The 19,064-nt window shown below is 41.6% G+C and overlaps 1 protein-coding gene across 2 annotated transcripts in view; it reads right to left on the reverse strand.

Moving 5' to 3' along the window:
* The window catches only part of LOC119539706 (sine oculis binding protein homolog), a 153,603-nt gene that overhangs the window by 55,956 nt on the left and 78,583 nt on the right, over positions 1 to 19,064 (reverse strand). Inside the window, exon 5 of one of the 2 annotated variants that reach the window (XM_037843415.1) lies at positions 9,940 to 10,035. The exons of the other annotated variant lie outside the window; for it this stretch is intronic. Within the exon in view, the coding sequence (XP_037699343.1) occupies positions 9,940 to 10,035 (96 nt within the window). The remainder of the gene's footprint in view (positions 1 to 9,939; positions 10,036 to 19,064) is intronic. 2 annotated transcript variants of the gene reach the window in all.

The raw sequence follows: 19,064 nt of genomic DNA on the forward strand, positions 1-19,064 counted from the left end.
TATTGTGCACCTTCCTCCATAGTTCAACAAATCCATGTCACTGTTGATTGTTCAGATGCCATTATTTTAATACCACTAATATTAAAATAATCTTAATATTAATTAATATGCAACTCTCATTTCTGATATGTTAAAATGTTAGGGGGGAATGTTATGTCCTAGAACTCATGAAATATTATATGTGCTGAGCATGGTTCCCAGGGGTACAAAGATGAACAAAACAGACAAAGCCCCTGCCCTCTCAGAGCTCGCAGGCCGGGGAGCCACATCTGGCATTAAAAGAGGATGGGGTGCTGTCTCCTGGCAAAGACCTCGACTCCTGGTGTACGTTGCCATGGAGTAGAAAGGAGGAGCTGGGAAGAGAGTCCTCCAGGAAAGCATGATGCCTCACACCAGGAAATGGGATGTGTTCCAAAAAAAACACAATTATTAAAGACACTTTAAGCCAAAATGCAATGAGCAAATACATTATTTTAGAGACTCTTCTTTTCCTGGACCTGCTTATTTCCAGCTTAATCACGGGCTTCTATCTTCCTTCTTCCCTTTTAAAATTCCCTCTCACCCACCCCCATAGCCCCATCTCCAATTTCTTGCTTCCCTTACTACTCACATGTCATTCTTCTCACCTCCAAATATTTTTTATGCCCTTTCCCTTTTTTCTCCCAAGAGACTTTCATTAGCTTGTTCTCCTGAACTACATGCACAACTGAATAAGATTAATGTTATTTCTAGCTGGTTACTTGTGTACGTTTATATGGACAATTGATATCCTATCTAACTTTTCTGGTTTTGCTTCATATACCTAGAGTTTCCTTGAAGCCATCAGAGGCAAACTTTCTCTGGTATTTTAGGTAATTGTCCATTTCTAGCCATTGAAGCAATGTGGGGAGAATGTGACTTGACACCTGATTTTATGTCCACAAGTCTCAAAGGAAATAGATGAGTTCACACTCAGGAATACAACCCTACCAAATCAAAGTAGTTCAAACCTTTTAAAAATGGCCTTGCTGATCATAAAAAGTATCAAAAATCTTTAAAAGAAAACTTAGCACTTATCATACAAAATCCATTGTCAGATTTCAAAAATAACACATTCAAATGCTTATATCACATTGAAGAAGTCTAGTTTTCTATAGTTTACAGCTGTCCTGTTACTATGTCAAATTAAAAAGATAAGTACTTTGGATCCTTTCCCCACAATTTATTATGCATTGGGAATTCTCAAACACTGCCATGCCTTTCTGAATAAATTGCACTTTCTAACATTCTCCATAGATGTTCCTTCTGGATTCAGAATTCTACAAAAGAATTGTTACTATAAAGAAGCTAGGAAGAGTGATTCTAAATTAATTTTTTAATTCGTCCATCTCATAACCATAGATTGAACCCCTTCTCTGGCGCTGGGATGACAAGATGTGTAAGCCCTGGTGTCTGACCCTGAGAAGTCAGCCGCGTGTCTCAGACGAGCACGGGGTTGGGGTATGGGGGGGCAGACAGATATGGGTCAAACTTTCGCCTGCTCACCTGACGCCCCCTCCCCTTGGGCAAGTGACATGACATCTCTGAATTATAGTTTCCCCATCTGTAAAATGGAAACAACCATTTCCACTTAGCAAAGTGGTGATGAGAATAAAGAATCCAAAAAAGGGTCTGTAAGGACCAAGCCCAGCGCTGGCACATTTGAGGGACCCCACAAAATATGGGTCCTCGCCTCCGTCAGTAGGTTTGTCAGAGGCCATACCATTTGTATGGCAGACACTTCCTTGTTTAAATCACTTTTTTTTTTCTTTTACTATGCATTTACTTTCTTAGTTGCAGATTTCTAAGATTAACAAATTTATGAAGGGGTTATGGTCTGAAGGGGTCTCAGATCATATAGCCTTCCCTGATGGTTATTAAAAAAAAAAAAAAGCTTATCTCTAAGAATTTTCTGCACAGTGTACCTTTTCATCTTCATTTTTTATAAGGAAATTTTGTGGCTTTTGTACGCAAATCTGGATACTCAAAAATTTCAGATAATCTATTGCTAGAAAATTTGGCCAAGTTGTATTCTATATTGTGCTTGAAAGCAAGCAACCTTGAAATAAATAATAGTTATAATCACAATTGATTGAACACCAACTGTTTACCAAATACTGTTCTACACACCTTATGGCAGTCATTCATTTAGACCCCACACTAATCCTACCAGAAGGGTACTACTGTTGTTCTCACCGTACACAAGAAAACAGAAAGATGCGGCAGCCTGCCCAAGGTCACACAGACCATGAGGAGAGAGCTGGAGATTCCTGGATCTGAACCAAACCGTCTGGTTCAAGAGCCCAGGCTCTTCACCACAACACCATGATATTTCTTTGAAGTTCTGTGTTCTTTGAAAAAGTACTCAGAAATTGTAGCACCTCGCAAATCAGAACATTTGCTTCACAACAACAGGCATCTCCAGTGCCACAGGCATAAATGGGCAAGTGGATGTTCAAGGGTGTCTTTGAAGTTCTTTGTCTTAAATTAAAATGTTACATTTTGGTTTTTGTCCAAGTCAACTGGGAAGAGACTCAAGTTGGAGAAGAAACGAAGATAAACCCAACATCTGCCACAAGATTGTGTTTAAATCAGTGCCACCTCCTTCTAGATACATTTTATTAGTAATATGACAACTGTCTATTGAACTTTTACTGTGTGCCAGGCATTATGCTAAGGGCTCCATGTGCATGATCTCGTTTACGCCTCAAACAACCCTATGAGGCAGGTGGTATATTTATCTTCATTGTATTGATAAAGATGCCGAGGTTCAAGGAAGCAGGAGAGATGCCCAGTTGCACAGCTGGCCTGTTTGCAGAGCAGGGATCTTACCCATCACACACCACAGCATCTCTGTGGAGAACACACGGTCCTCGACACGTCTCGCTGACTCCAAGAGCCATGGCAAGACACTGTGTGAGAAGCCAGCATGATGGTCAAACCAACGTGACTCTCATTTCCTTGTGCCATGGCCCTGAAACTGGAAAGGCCAAGTTCCCCATGGCTTGGAAAAGGGAGCCTGCCAGGAACCAAGAATCTCAGATCAAATTGAGGGCCCCCTACTCCAAGAACATACCGAAGCAGAAGCTGGGGTACTCTAGCCTTCCTTCGGCTGGTTCTCCCTCAAATAAAGAAATTAAAAAGACAAAGTAAAAAAAGTGTTTGCATGGGTGAAGGGATACTGCACGGCAGTACAGAGCCTCTGTACAGGAGACGAGTAAGGACCTGCTCCTGAGCCCAGGGCAGCCATGGAAGTCGGGCAGCCAGGGAAAGGGAGAGGGAAGCAGCAGGCACAGCTGGATGACAAGGTGAAACAATGGCAGGATAGGAGACGGAAACGGAAATGGAGGAACGCGCAAGTGGAATAGGACAGTGCAAGCAGATTCCACTCCCTCCATCTGAGGGGAAGTCTAAATGGTCCTGCTGGAGAGCCTAACTGGGCCACCCCTATTGGATCTACCCTTTTCTTAAGCTAAGACTATTACTTTTTTTTTCTTAAAAGTTCTGTTTTTCAAAAAAAAAAAATAGTTCAGGAAACTATGGGAGCACAGGAAGGGACCCAGACTGAAGGTATCTGGAGGGTGGGTGGAAAAAGCACTGGGAAGGGCCAATCCTCTAGGCAGTAACCAGCCCCTGGGCTTTTCTGGGTCATTCTACACCTTTGGGGCTTTCACAATTACTATTTCAGGAAACTAGTGCACAGCATACCACGTATGCCCACAGCATATGATGTTTCATTTGCTGTGATGCAAGTCCAGAGCATCACCATGAATTTTAATTCTTCGTCCCTATGCTGCTCAGCGGTAACATCAAAGCAATAGTGTGTAAATTTAAGTTGGCTGGGGCATGAATCTGGCGCCCCGATAGACTAACAATGTTAAGAAGAAGGCCCTCAGCCAATTGCTACTGCTTTAAAAAAAAAAAACCTACCAAGTTTCAAGTGAAATGTAGCTGTTTCTAACACCTTTTGGGGGGTGGGGTGGGATGGAGGCATCATAGCTGTAACCTAGCAGGAAAGTCCTAGTTACAGCTAACAAATGAAAGCAAGCCATAATTTCCCCCTATTGTTTTGATGAGGCCACAGTGTGCTAGTGAGCTGGCCTGGGCTGCAAACGGATCAGATCTTACTTTTAAATCAATATATTTAGGAGCAGGACCTGAGAGTAAAGGAGATTCAAGTCACTGCTGGCACTGTGGAAGGACCACCTTTTACCTCAGGGGCTTTACAGACTGGGTCCGGTGGTCCACACTTTATGAGGTCACGATGAACAGGGAGGGAGGAGCACACTGCATTAACAGGAAGCATTTGTTTTATGTAGATTCAGTCCTAAAGCTCCATCTTCCCAATTTTATCCATATTGATGGATCCTTTCTAGCCAGAGAAGCAGGATGTTAAATTCTTTACCACACGTGCACACACACACACACACACACACACACACACACACACACACACATATCATGTTTGCTTCACGGTACACCAGCAAAAAAAGGGTGCAAGGGGGATAGATGAAACAAAGATCAGACCTGAGTTGGTAATTATTGAAGCTGGGTGATGGGTACAGGAGGGTTCATTACACTAGTTTCTCCACTCTACCTTTGTGTATGTTAGAAGGTTTCCATTATGTATTTTTTAATCCATAGAAGTACTAGGAATTTCCATGAAGTAGAACTACTGAAGTCCAGACTCGACAGAATTGTGTCAGTCACTGGGACCCCTGCAAATGAGCCCAGGCTGTATGCTCATCCCTTACCCTTCAGGTACCCTCTGCTCTGGCCAACTCACATAGCCCCATGCCATTGGCCGTGCTCTTTCCCTCTGCTTGCAATGCCCCCTTGCCTTACACCCCTCCTCTTATAATCAAAACCCAACCCATGTACTATGAACAGTTGATTGTACACCATGGATGATTGTATGGTATGTGAATATATCTCAATAAAACTGAATTTAATTAAAAAACAAAAACAAAAACAAAAAAAAACCACTATAAATCATAGAAATGTTAGAAGTTTTTCCTAATTTAAATTATAGAAGAAAGACTCAGCATTTTTATTTTAATAGGAGGCTGTAACATGACTCTATGTTCCTGAAGAGAATTTAAAGAACTAAATTAGAAATTTGAATTGATATATAGAATCACTGTAGGTAAGAACTGTGAGATTCTAGAATATTTTCCAAAAAGAGCCTTGTGACTTACAAAGATGGTGGTCCATAGCTGTCTTTGTCTTTAGATGATGATTAATTAAGGGGATTTCTAGATGGGAAAGGGATGATCTGAGTTACCTCTTGATGTGCTTTCAGACTTATGGGTGTAGGTTTTGCTATGACTTTGAGAAATTACACTTTTTTTCTACCTGTGTTTAAAAAAAAAAAAAAAAAAAAAAAACCAACCCATAGACAGCCTGGACCAAAGGTATCCTCCTTTGTGAAGTCTGTGATTACCCCCACATGGAAATAATATCTTTACCCTCTGTGCTCCAGAACTCTGCTGGAGCTCTCTGGGGGCACAGCACACTGTGCCATGAAAACAAGCATGATAATAAGAGAAATCATCATAATAGCAGCTAGTATGTACTGAGTGCTTACTATATACCAGGCACTTTAAATAGGTTGTCTTTTTTTTGAGCCTTAAAATATCCTCTGAGTTTATTACCTTCTGTTATCACATTTTACAGATGAAAATGTTACGCTCAAGGAGACCAAAGAGGTGAAACAATGGGGTGTGATGTGATATGATTCCAGATGTGTTTTCAGTTGTAAGCCTTTGTGCCTATGAACCTCAGCTATAACTCCAGAATGATATGGTAGAAATCAAAGTCTAGCTGGGGCAAAAGTCTGACTTTCAGGAAGAACTGAGAGCCCACAATCTTGATGGCTGTAATACTGCATATGCCTTATTCCTTCTGTTGAACTGTTAGCTCCTTCAGGGAAGGGACTGCGTCTTTTTCTATGTTGTGCCCCCTCCCTCCACCATTATCTGGTACAATGCCTTATACAAATAGGATGCTCAATAAAGTTCTGTAAATTGAACCCTGCATTCATGGAGCATTCTCTTGCTTCAAGACGATGTCCAACCCTTAGAACCTACGTATCTGCCTCCAAAAGGAAATGAGATCGGAAAACCAGCCCAAGAAGAATTGCCTAAACATCTCTCTTTCCTGCCACCTCTGTTCACAAGACCACAAAACTCAAATGGCTGTCATCGTCCCCCTGCACTGACTTTGTAAGTGACCATTAAGAACTCTTCCTTGGTGGTATTTTTATTTAGCCTCCCAGCTGTGGGCTCTCTCTCTCTCCGTCTGCACTACCCACACCACTAACAGCCTGAGGAAAAGCCAACAGGATTCAGACTTTGTCTAGGTGATGACTCAAGAATCTGAAACTGAGGAAAACAGGTTGATTTTTGCCCCCTCTCTCATTTCTTCTTTCAGACTTGCTAAGCTTGATTTCTTTCTGTACCAAATAACACTACAACAGTTGCTACAATTCTTTGACTGCATTTTGACCCTCTCCCTAAATACACTGATGTTCTCTGAACTGGTCCTAAGAAAATTTGGGGAGGAGGCTCAGCTGTCTTTAGCACCTTCTCCAAAGCCTCTCAACACTCCTTGTCTTCTAGCTATAGATCTCCCTCCAAGGACCCAGCTGATGCCGCCTTTCTGCACGGTCTTACTCCCAGCTGGCTACCAAGAACTGAGAAAGTGCTTGCTGATGAAAAAGTGTGTTTCAACATACCATAGTGTATTTAAGGTCCTCCTTTCACTCTAACTCTTAACCCAACTTCTACCAGTGATATGAGAAAAGGGAAAGATGAGACAGTCTTCCAGTCCCAAAGGAATGAAGAAATAATGGGAGAAGAAACAGCAGTGGAGTTGGAATTTGGGGTAAGTGCCTGTCACCAAGAGCTGGCTCTAAACGTTCCCCCTTCTGGGCTCTTGTAAGCCATGTTGCTATACTGTCACATGATGTGAATTTCCCACATTTTCTTCTGTTGAAAATTACTTGATATGGACATAAACTTAGACAGCTAAGTACCCTAGTGTGTGTGTGTGCGCGCGCGCATGTGTGCACACACACGTATGACTATCTATGAAGAGGTGAATGGGGCCACACTGGATTGTGATATATCAAATAGTATTCAAGCTTTACCCAATGTCACTCATCTTGACAGCCTTGCATTTTCAAAATTAATAAAAAGCATAAGGAAACTGCTGCACAATCACCAACTAAAGAATCTTGGCCACCAAGCTAAATATCTAGTCATCTGTGTTGTACATTAAGTGTGAAGGCACATATCACAGTTTGGGATTTAAATGGAAAAATCAATACCCTACAGGAAATCTACAGTTGCATAACAGATTTTTATATCAGCCAATGCTTTCTTTGTCATTGCCTTCTGATTACACATACTTGTGTATTCCAGGCATTGATTTTACTTTGCTTTTGTTTTGGTTACTTAATATTCCTTCCTCTTCCAAGAAGCAGAGGCTGGGGCAGGGGGTGGGGTGGGCAGACACGTCCGGCAGTCAATAATCGAGTAGGAGGCAATGCCCCGTCTACCTGGCCACATGCTGTCAGAATCTGTAGCCCAGAGGATTAAACTCCAGCCATATGCTCCTGATCAACTGGGAGCCCAGAAGTAGGCTGCGCCCTTCAATATTTTCTCCTGAGAGCCAGCCAATGCCCCCCACAGAGCTCCTCCACTTTCTACGCTCGAGGCTATTCTTGCTGCAGCAAACCATGCACTAAGATGGCACAACCACCCTTATGCTAAGAAAGCACTTTGGATCAGAGCTTGCAATCTTCTCTGACACATCCTTTAAAAATTTGCTCTAAGCTGCACTCAGAAAACTCCAAGTACTTCCTATTTCTCTCTTAAAAATAAATAAGTCTCTTTCGTATGGAAGCATAACTTCTTAGGACTTCATAACCAGCCAAACATCATAGCTTCTCTTGCAGCTGAAGAAAAATTCAATTTCTCCTTGGAGAAATAAGCTTACTTGTTTCTTCTCTTTATTCCCCTTTTTATTTTATCACAGAAAGTACGCTGGCCAAAATAGAGCATTTCAAACAGCAAATAGAAGGACAACGGTTATACCAATCTCTCAAAACTACTGCCAATGAGATATTGCATTCGAGTACAGCAATGTCTAAATATATATTCTCTCTAAAGATGGCTAGAAAAGATGTTCACAGATGTTTTACTTCTTCCAGTATAAACTGACCACAACAAGGACTTAGGCAAGTCCATCTTTCCAATAAAGACAAAAAAAAAAAAATAATAATCAAATATGGCACATTGCTTTCAACAATTTCTCTATAAAGAAGCAAGCTTCTCCCTCTCCTTCAGTATAAACTGACCACAACAGGACTCAGGCAAGTTCATTTTTCCAATAAATTAAAAAAAACAAAAATCAAATATGGCATATTACTTTCAACAATTTTTCTAAAAAGAAGCAAGCTGCTCCCCCAACATATTCCGACACTAAAACATAGCATAAATGGCCCCCCTGGTCTTCTGATGGATAACCATAATTACAGAGTGAAATATTAAAAATGAAATAAATGAAAAGTATTTCCCAAATCTAGGTAAAGCAAGCAGGGCTGGAAATTTAAGAGTCCTAAGATAAAATATAAGGTGAGTTAAAATTTCAGGAAAAAAATGCATTCATAAGCAGCAAATCTGCTTGCAGACTGGTTGGCCAAGGTACTACCCACACACAGAATGAGTACTGCTTTTTAACTGTAGGACTGTGGAGAGAGAAAAGGAGTTTCTTGATTTCAACACAGCTACTGTGACTAGAATGGGTAAGAACTGCATTTTTCTCGCTTCTCCTGCTCTTTGGACACTTTGTCTTTAATGAACAGTTGGTATCATAGCTAAGTCCAAAGACTGTTACATACAGGATTTCCTAATGCAGAGATCTGGCAGAGTTGTACTGTACTCAGCCAATAAAACTAAACAGAAAATTAGACTACCTCAAAATATAACAACTGAGCATCCTCATTCTCTTTCAGTGTTTTCCTTTAATTGGAGCAAATGTTTTGCTTTAATCCAATTGAAAAGAAAAGAACATTTAGGGACAACATAGCTACATCCCTCATAAAGCTTCAATTCCAAAAGTGGTGTCTGACTCTCTAAATGAATGACAATTCATTCTCTATTTACTTTAGGTAAACAGAAAATGCATTGTGGAGCACTCATTTTCAAAAGTTAATCAAGAACACTAGGTCCCAACAGATTCATTTAATAGAAATATAATAGGCATTCCTGCTTGCTTTTCATCCTGTCTCGCTGTAAATGCTAAAAAGAACAGCAAATTAACCCTGCCTTGGAACAGAGTTTCTGTCACAGCTGATATCCTCTCTCTCACGACTTGTAAACATCCCCGCATCCTGTCACTGCTTTGACTCTTTCTACATGGGAGAGACAGAAAGTGCCTGATTGAGTTTGGCAAGAAGGTGGAAGAATGCTTGAATTCTAAAGGGAGTACTACGTGTCAACTTTGCTATCTTTCCTAGCAGAACAAAATATTACAATGCTGTCTCCAAAAATAGTGTACAATTAGGAAGTGGGAGGAGGACTGGTGGAGGGGTTGTTTTATTTCCAAGCTACATATATCAACTGTCTTTCTCTATCTTTTTAACTTGACTAGCTATTCTCCAAATGGCTGCTCATAAACAACTACACAAAACAATATGACAGGGCCATTCGTGTCGATAATCAGATATAAAAGATTTGCATACAATCTGAGATCTCATCATTAATATTCAGTGATATCAGAATTAGCATTTAGAACTCTATACAGAAAAACTATAATATTTCATAAATTATGTAATAACGAACAAACCCCTTCAAAAAACTGTTTTCACTGTGCTAAAGTAACATTCTAGACTTGTTGTAAGTATGTTATTCTTACAAGTAGTTCGCAGTTATTCTTGAAGGCAAGCCTTGGAGTTTCCTTAGCATAGTGCTGCTGGGGAAAATTTTCAGCATGTCCATCTTCATCTCTAGCCTGAAGGGAAATATAATGGCCTATTTAGGGACTTACAAATAATGGAAGAAAAAAAAGCTAAAAGCATAACAGCTCAGATCATTAAACAAACGGGAATCCAGAAATAACAACATTATTAAGAAGTTTGTTTAAATACGCAGTACGCCTTTTAGATATCAAAACTTGGGATTTACTTTTTCTTTACATGGTTTAGATTGCACATGCAAATTCATTGTGGTGTAATACTTAAAGCAATATGAAACAAACCAAAATTAAATAATTTTGTTGGAAATTACCACCACTTTAGTCTTCCGGTGACTTTCATTGCACATTTAGGATTATACGACGTACATACGTATTTAAACTCTTTGGCATGCTTAAGCAATCTCTAGATAATGCACTTTTAAAAAATTCTAATAGCAAGGCCATAAGAAAAGCAATTCCCATAATTAGATTTTGCATTGTAATACTACTAGCGATAAACTGATTCCCCTCAATATTTAAATAAAGATCTGAAAGGAGCAATGATCTAATAAGAACAATGATTCTTCAATCAAATGCAGTAAAAAATGTATTTAATTAAGAGGCTGCATTAAAAGTTACTGGTTATTTTTATCTATACTGTTAATTAAGAAAGTTGAAGTTTAAATGGCGACATTAACAGAACCCAGGAGCAATATCACTTGCATACAGTCATCTCTCTAATCTCCATCGTTTTCTGGTTTGGAGGTGGAGAGAAGGGACAGGTAGGTGAAAGGTGTGTCTGCAGCACACTCATTAAACCATTCATTTGGGTGACACTTGCACTCTGCTCTGCTCTCATCTCTTCTTAGCCCTAACTGCTCTCTCTCCTGGCCTCCTGAAATTCACAGCTGAGCTGTCTCCCTCACATATGGCTTGCATATAATTATGCATATTCCATTTTGCACTGCATTAAAATGATGAGCTCCTGGCTTCCTGCCAACTGATTTTAAAAAGCCCTAGTGAACTAGGAAAAAGGAGAGAAACACAGGGAGAGCCACACAGGAAGCAGCAGGTAGTTCTGTCTGCCGTCTCTTTGGATACAATGTACGTCTGGCACAAAGGGAACAGCTGAGAACTACCTGTTGTGATGTATGGATTGAAGGGGAGAAAACAATGGGTGTAGAAAAGATGGAGCTTAGGTATTGTTTCTCCTTTAATGGAGTGAAATCTGCTGGCTGACTAGTGTCACTCTGAGCTCCTCGGCCATGGGGCTGGTGATTGTCATTTTAGAAAGATATCTGTATTTTGTACATTGTTAAATGTATAGCTTGTTTTTAAAAAAGGCTTCTGCTACTTATTGCAAGGAGGGAATTGGATGGAATTTGGAAGTGGAATGTTGTTGGTCAGTAATATTTGGGTTACAAGAGGTTTGTGAGGGAAGAGATTGCTTTGTTTGGGGTTCATTTTTGAGATGCACAGACCTCTCTGAGGACTTGGTGCCTTTTTATTGTACCTTTCCCTTCTTCCTAATGAAATCAGAATTAAATTAAAAGGATTTGGGCTCTATAGTTGCAGAGAGAACAAATGTATATGCTTCTTCTCACTGCTTCATTTCTACCCTGAGGCTACATCAGGGTTGAGTTAATATAGCCTTAAATGGGAGCCATTCCAAACCCCAACTTGAAAGGCAGTGGTGGAGTGTGTAAATAAAAGGCAGTCCGAAGAAAGCAATATGATGCCAATGAGCAGCGTTTGATTCTCTATAACAGAATACTAAGTCACCTTGCAAGGTATGGTATCTTACAGGCAGGGACCATATTTATTTCCTCTTACTTAGTTACTTTTAGTTGGTACTTAACCCAAACATAGATAGTAACTAGACCTACTACAAACTCTGTTAAAATGCCACCTCAAAATATGCTAAACTTGGGGGTGGGTTTATTATATTCTTGATGCACTCTGATACATATGCTTGGAAACACACTTTGCATATAGTTTACAAGGGCTACTATTTACATATGTACGTCTATATTCAATATATATGTATCTTGTGTATAAATATTCATAAGGTAGAATATGTTTATTATGCATGCACTATGTATACACATTCATACACACCAGATGCCTGGGGATATTTTCAACATTAGCTACAAAAATACATTTATTCCACTCACATGTAAGGTGTTCATAATGTTTTTTTTTATGTTTTTTAAGGACACAAAAAAGGCCCATTATCTAAGATTTGAATGTGCTTCCTCTGAGGGGCTATAGATTTCCTATAAAGTCTCATAATTTATGAGGTTAAATAAAGCAGCAGTGGAAAAGAAAGGAGATGAAGATTGAGGAGACTGGGAAGTGGAGAGAGAAAGCCAGGAACCTGTTTATTGAGCCATGTTTTTGCCTCCGCCTGCAACTCCCATGGGCCTGGGCGTGGCCTTCCCTCTTACTACCAACCTGACTCCAGAACCCCAGAAATCCCATCCTCCAGCCACTTGCTGTATTTCCACCACATGCCACAGAAATGGGAAGCACCCAACATGCACCATCACTCTCATGCTCACAAGTGTGTGAGTGCACACTCACACTCAGCTTCCACCAAAATAATCCCCTTTGCATTCTGAAGTTTTTTAGTGTAAAATTTTAAATTAGTATTACATGACTAAGTGAAGTTAAGTGCATTCCTTGCATTCATCTAAGGCAGTAGTTCTCTACCCTGGCTGCACATTAGGATCATCTGGGATGTTTTTTTAACATACTGGTGCTTGATGCCCCTGTCGCCTGTTCCAAAATTCTGATTTAATTGGTTCGGGGTGGGGACTGAACCTGGGTATTGTTTTTAAAAACTCTCAGGTGATTGTAATACGCAAGCAGAGTTGAGATCCCCTGATTCTAAGGAGAGTCCCTACAGGTATTGAGAGAGTTGGCAAAATATTGTCTAACCAAGTCCCAGGAAAACTGATGTGAATAATTATGAAATGCTAGGATGAAATGGGATGTGGCCCCTGAGGTGACTCTCATTCTAAAGACTTAAGAGATTACATGACTCACTGCCTGTGGGCAAAAATTCTCTTTAAGTTTTTTTGTTTTGTTTTGTTTTGTTTTGTTTTGTTTGAGTTGCTGGCATGACAAATGATCTTGCAAGAATTACTGTTCTACTTCCTCCAAAAGGCCTTTCCTAACCTCTCTGACTATGTCACATATCTCTGTTATGGGTTTCCTTAACATTCTGTCCTCTTTTTCTTAGACTTGACACCACTGCAACCTTACAGTCTTCGGTGTAATTTTGGTTTCCCCCACAAGACAGCAAGCTTCCTAAGGGCAAGGATGGCATGTTCTCACCATTGTACCCCCAGCCCCAGCATCGTGCCTGGCATAAGATAGATGCTCAATAAAAATCTGTTGCATGAATGAGTAATATTCTTAGAACTACGGTGGACGCTTACCACAGAAGCATGACTGAGCGTCTCTAAGTCATTAGACCTTTCTAAATGCCAGCCTTCAGACTCTTCTCCGTTTCTGCATATAAGACTGACTCCCAGCAACCATCCTCTGGGATCCATTCTCTCTCCATGAAAGACATACCCTGGGTCGGCTGCACTAGAGTCTGTTCCAAACCACCTGAGTGCAGCCTCTGTTCACCACGGGGTCTGGCTAAACCACCCCTGCCACCGAGAAGGCCTTAGGAGAAATGTTCCCTGGCTCTCGAGGCCTCAACACCTTTTCAAAGTGGTTGTGGGGATGGGAGCCTGTGGTATAGGCCACAGAGAGAAACCAGAGGCCCTCCTGTTCCTTCTTGCCAGAGCTGGAGCCTGCCCTGCGAGTCCTAAGGCAGGAGGGCATGGTGGTTCCAGCGCCCAGCACCAGGGCTCCAGTCCCGGCTCTGCCCTGGGCTTTGGCAAGTGCTTTACCTTTCCGTTCTTTAGGGGGTCATCTCTCAAGTGGGAATAACCAACGTAAGGTCACAGTAAGGAATAAATATGTCAACGTTGACAAAGTCCTTAGGCCACGGCCTGGTGCACAGTACTTGCTCTTTAAGAATGAGCTTTATTGTCATTCTAGAGCAACTTGGTGGCAGTGTTAGACAAAATCCATAGGAACTCCCTTTCCCTGTAGGGAGAATCATTGTGGAACATTAGTTAACTTCTTATATCCTGAAGTCAGTTCCTTATCGGGTATGTGCCTCATTTTGGGTGCCAGACAATGGTGTGTCAAGGACACGAACAGATGGAGCAGTCTGCCCCTGCAGGGAGGAATATGCCAACAGTGACACTGTTTGGGAACACCAGCTTGTAGGAATAACGTAAGTGGAACAAGTTTTTAAGCCAGTTTTATTATTGTTTTTTAATTCTCTACAGACAATGCATTCTCTGCCCGTTTTGAGGCCGACTGCCCCCACCCCTACCCCTGCCACCGCCCTTGGTGTCCACTGGGGCCAGGAGACTTGTGTTGAAGTCTGACTTTGTTCCTGAGTGACAGAAGAGACCCATTCTGACAGAAGACGGAATGTCAAGACACTTCATGATGAACTAACTTTCTTTCTGTGTCTTACTCTCAACAGCTTTATTCTGACTAACATGCACATATTTATGACAACTACGGGGAAAAGCAAACCGGAGACTATTTTTTGCATTTTATTACAATTGTGATTGTCAGACCAAAGGTGCGTTTTTGACCTATTCCTCTGAGAAACCTTCACTTCTTGCCATAAAACAGAAATAAAAATAAGACCCCTTCAATTCAACTGCAAGGGAATTCCCCCACCTTGCTGACAGTCGTGCATCCATTTTCATGTTGCACCTGGCATTTGAGCAAATATTAGATTATGTGAGAAACTTAGACTAACTGTTCCTCTACTTCAAAAATGTGTGGCTTAAATGAACCTTCTCTTCTGCTCCCTTTCCCTGTGAATCATCACTAAGTCACTTCTTTTAATTCTCACACACAGCAAACTTTAGTTCTCTTTCAAAGAATTCCCTTCTTCCTTTGGGCCAGAAACTTGGTGTCATGTGCACATTCAAGAAAGATTAGCATTCTTTCTCCCATGGAAGACTCCTTTAGAAAATGTGGACTATTCTAGAAACTTCTCCACTCACCTACCCCAGAAAAGTGTGATGCTCCTGGCTGGCCACCACGACCAGAAAGGTTAACAATGTTGCCATTTAAGTGGAAAGATAATTAGGCTTCCGAGTTCATACTTCCCTGTGAAGAATGGGAGTTTACACCTCTGTCACTGTTTTTTCAGAATTTTCTTTTTGAGAAGAAGAAAAGGTTCTGCCTGGAATCAGAGCTGGGAGAGGGCTGTGGAGGCTTCCAGGCTCAGCTTTCCAATGCTGCAGCAGATGTAGACATGTCAGCTCACACATGTGGTGTTATCACCAGACGTGGGAACATCAAAAATAGTGCATTTCAAAGTTGTGGGAATAACTTGAGAGATGAATAGTTGTACAGAAAAAAAGGGAAACACTAATTTCATATTTTGTAACTAATTTTTTGAACCAGAAGTAATAGAATGTCTCTTACAAACTCAAGATAAATGAGTGGGGGCACCAATTCTGAAAACTCTTGGAATTTCATTTTTTGATAGCTCATTTCTGGTCCATCCTTTTCTTCAATGAGTGTACACTCTCTTGAGAAAGCTCAGAGAGGACTAAATGGTAGCGGTTGCATACTGCCTTTTGGTGTGCTGTGAGCATCTTTGTGAACTTGATAGAAAGATCTCCCAAGCTTCTTTGCCCCTCAGGGAGCAGAAACCTAGAAGCTTGGTTCAGGCCATCCTGGCTGTGCACTGGAATAACACAGAGAGGCTTACGGACTAATCCATCAGCTTGGTGCCCAGCTCCTCACGACTGAATCCCCTGTTCCCTTCAACTGGGTTTCCTGTCTTGTACCCCATTTTCTCAGAAATGATACTGTAGCTCACCTCCCCATTCTCCTGGCAAATTCCTGTGCATCCTTTAAGCCTCTGTCCAGACTGCAGCTCCATTAAGAACACAGCTGGGAACCCTTCCTCCTAGTCCTAACCCGGGCTCTGTGCCCCTCTGCCCCTGTATAGATATACAGTCCGTCTATTGCACTGTATTAGGACCACTGGTGTGATTGCCCAGCCCACCCCTACTAGACTGTGAGGTCCTTTAGTGCAGACACTGTTCTACTCAGCTGCTTATCTCGAGCCTGGTCTAGTTCCTGGTATATTATAAGGGTTCCATAAATGGTGATGAGTGAGTGAATGGATGAATGAATGGGTCCCTATCCTTTAACTCCTTATTTCAGAGACTGAACATTCTGCTTTGCACTCCAGTCCCCAGAGGTTGAGTTTCCTGCTGCAGAGCTCAGTTTTTGCCAGAGTTCTCTGATTGCACCTGCCTCACACCTGACCTTCATAGATTATTCCCTGAACTTCTGTCCAACACTTGTCCCTCCCACCGGTTAGGTTCTTAGCTTCATTTCACATGGTGCACTCAGTTTGGATTTTGGCCCATGATCTTTTTGTTCCACATGTTTCTCTCCTCTGCTTCCCTCCCTGTCAGCTTGATCTGGTTCTTGCTCAACAAACTCTCATCCACAAATGTCCATTCCTAGATTAGGCACCCAGTGCCTTGTTCTCTGCTTCTGATATCTCACCTTTTCCTAGTGCCCCATGTCAATCTGGGATTCCATGGCACAATTCACCTTGGTTACAACTCATGTCTTATCTCCCCTTCCAGACTGTAAACCCCTTGAAGGCAGACAGCATGTATTATATACGAAATCCCCATGATGCTCAGTAAAGCATCTTGTGTAATAAATAATCCTGTAAATATATGTTGAATGGATCCATTAACCCTTCGCTCTCTCATAAGCAAGTCCCAGAAGCGTTCTGTTCTTCTCTGCTCTGAATTGCCTGTCTACAATGGATACCCCTTAACCATGAGTTGTTTCTATGCAAATATTCAAGTTGCCAAACAGATCCAGACAGCTGAACAGCACTGATAGGACTGTGTGATTGTGCGTGCGTGCGTATGTGCGAGCGTGCAGCTTAGGTGGAGAGCTTTCTCCTGGTCAGAGGAGACTCCCCCCCTGGCATTGGGCTCCCTGCTCCAGAGAAACTCCAGGCACCCAGAAACATTGATCCCTGGACACAGACATCTGCTCAATTCATATCTCTACTAATCTTTGTATCAGGAGCCCTTGCCCTCCCTTTCATCTGCTTGTTGTTAAAAATCGACCGTGGGGATTCTTGCAGTTGGGCTGCTTTGTTTTGTTCTTTTAACAAAATGTATTTAAATTCTCAGTTAATAATATGTAGGCAGAGGGAGAAGCTGTTTCCCTGGTGTTGTTCCTGCTAATTCTCCATCCACGTCGCCGATTGGGCTTTCTCCATCCTCTGACAGTTCACACACCTCTGATGGATGAGATGTACTTACCACAGCTATTCTTTTTCACTCCATGCAAACCTTTATCTATATCATAAATTTTTAATATCCAATTTGGAGTCTTCAAAGAATAATGGTAACAAATATGCAACAAGAAGATAATGTGAATCAAATCATGTTTATGGCCTCCGTGAGCATGTCCTGAAATGATGTCAGGTCACACACAGCACTGGGTGACAGTGGGGATGGTGGGCTGATTGAGCCTGATTCACGGCTGCCCTTATTTGGGGACCCTAATGGGCTGCATCTCAGTTACGGCAACAGATTCCACATCAGGCTGAAAATACAACTGCCACACGAACTCAAATATATCATGCTCGTCCCAGCACGTTCCAGCTGTGTCTGGAATAATCTGAGCGGTTGCTAAGTGGTTCTGAAAATCCCTGATATGGCTTTTTATTTTTTTAAATCTATTTTTCCTTTATTATACAGATGACCCTTCTGGATTTATCTTGTGCGACTCTTTGAAAGATCATCTGAGCGACTGTCTTTGTTTGGCAAGATCTGTTATTTCCAAGTGTCCATAGGTAAGGCCCGGCAGCTGGCGCACGCGGCCCCCTTCTCTTCCACGGTCTGCTAAAGCCACGCCACCATCACACCCCCGGCAGCTTCTGATTGTTCGGGGACCCTTAATCCACGGTGGATTATCCAGGCCCCTTGGCTGCACCCCTCCCCCACCTCCTGCCTCCGCCCACCCCCATCTGCCTTTTGGCTTTTTCACTATTCATTTGCATCTATTACCCGGAGACGCGGAGACGCGGGTGAAGCGAAACAAAAGGCAGGGAAATACAAATTATTCCACTTTGCTACCGGTTAGTACCCATAAAATGCTTAAATCCTTGGCCAATTTAGGCATTTCAGGTAGTGCTTTTATTCCTGTTCTCTGAAATCACTAGGCAGAAGGGGCTGGACTCATCACATTTCATTCCGAGTTCATGACGGAGTGAGAAATAAGTAAAAATCTGACACAGGCGGGGCAGGAAGGGGACTCCAGACCCCATCTGTACGGCTAAAAACGGATCCAGACGTTATGAAGGCCATTCACTACCTACAGGAAATCTCCTCAGAAATAACCCAGCCTCAAATGGGATTAGGAAACACACTGCTAATCAGATTAAGATACTGCTCTGGATATGATCAGGTTTTAATAGTAACTGCTAACGTTTCTACAGCTCTTACATATTCACAGACACATTCTCAGTGCTCTACATGTATTAACCCATTTATTACACATACACACACACCTAATTAAAAAAAAAAACAAATTTAGGTTTGTATTATCATTATCCCCATTTTAATATGAGGAAACCGAGGCACCAAGAGGTTATATAATTCATACGACACTAACATAGCTAAAAAGTGGAAACCAGGCTGTCCCCTTGTGCACCCCTTTGTTTTACCACCTCTGTGCTAGTGGTAAAAGTAAATCAGTGTGGAATAACATGAAAATACTGATGCCATTAAATTTAAAATGTTTATTAACTAAGGAAGGTTTTCATAATTCTTTGGTTTTAACATTCCAAGATTGAATACACCAAGGAAATTTGGAAGGGAGGGTATTTAATGACAAATATAACAGCAAAGACTCAGGGAAAAGAGGCAAGAGCACGCCCAGGTCAGTAGGTCTCTGGCACAGACTGAGACAGACAGCACTTCAAAATTTATCAAATGCAT

This window comes from Choloepus didactylus, chromosome 7 (assembly GCF_015220235.1).
Source record: "Choloepus didactylus isolate mChoDid1 chromosome 7, mChoDid1.pri, whole genome shotgun sequence".
Lineage (NCBI taxonomy): Eukaryota > Metazoa > Chordata > Mammalia > Pilosa > Megalonychidae > Choloepus > Choloepus didactylus.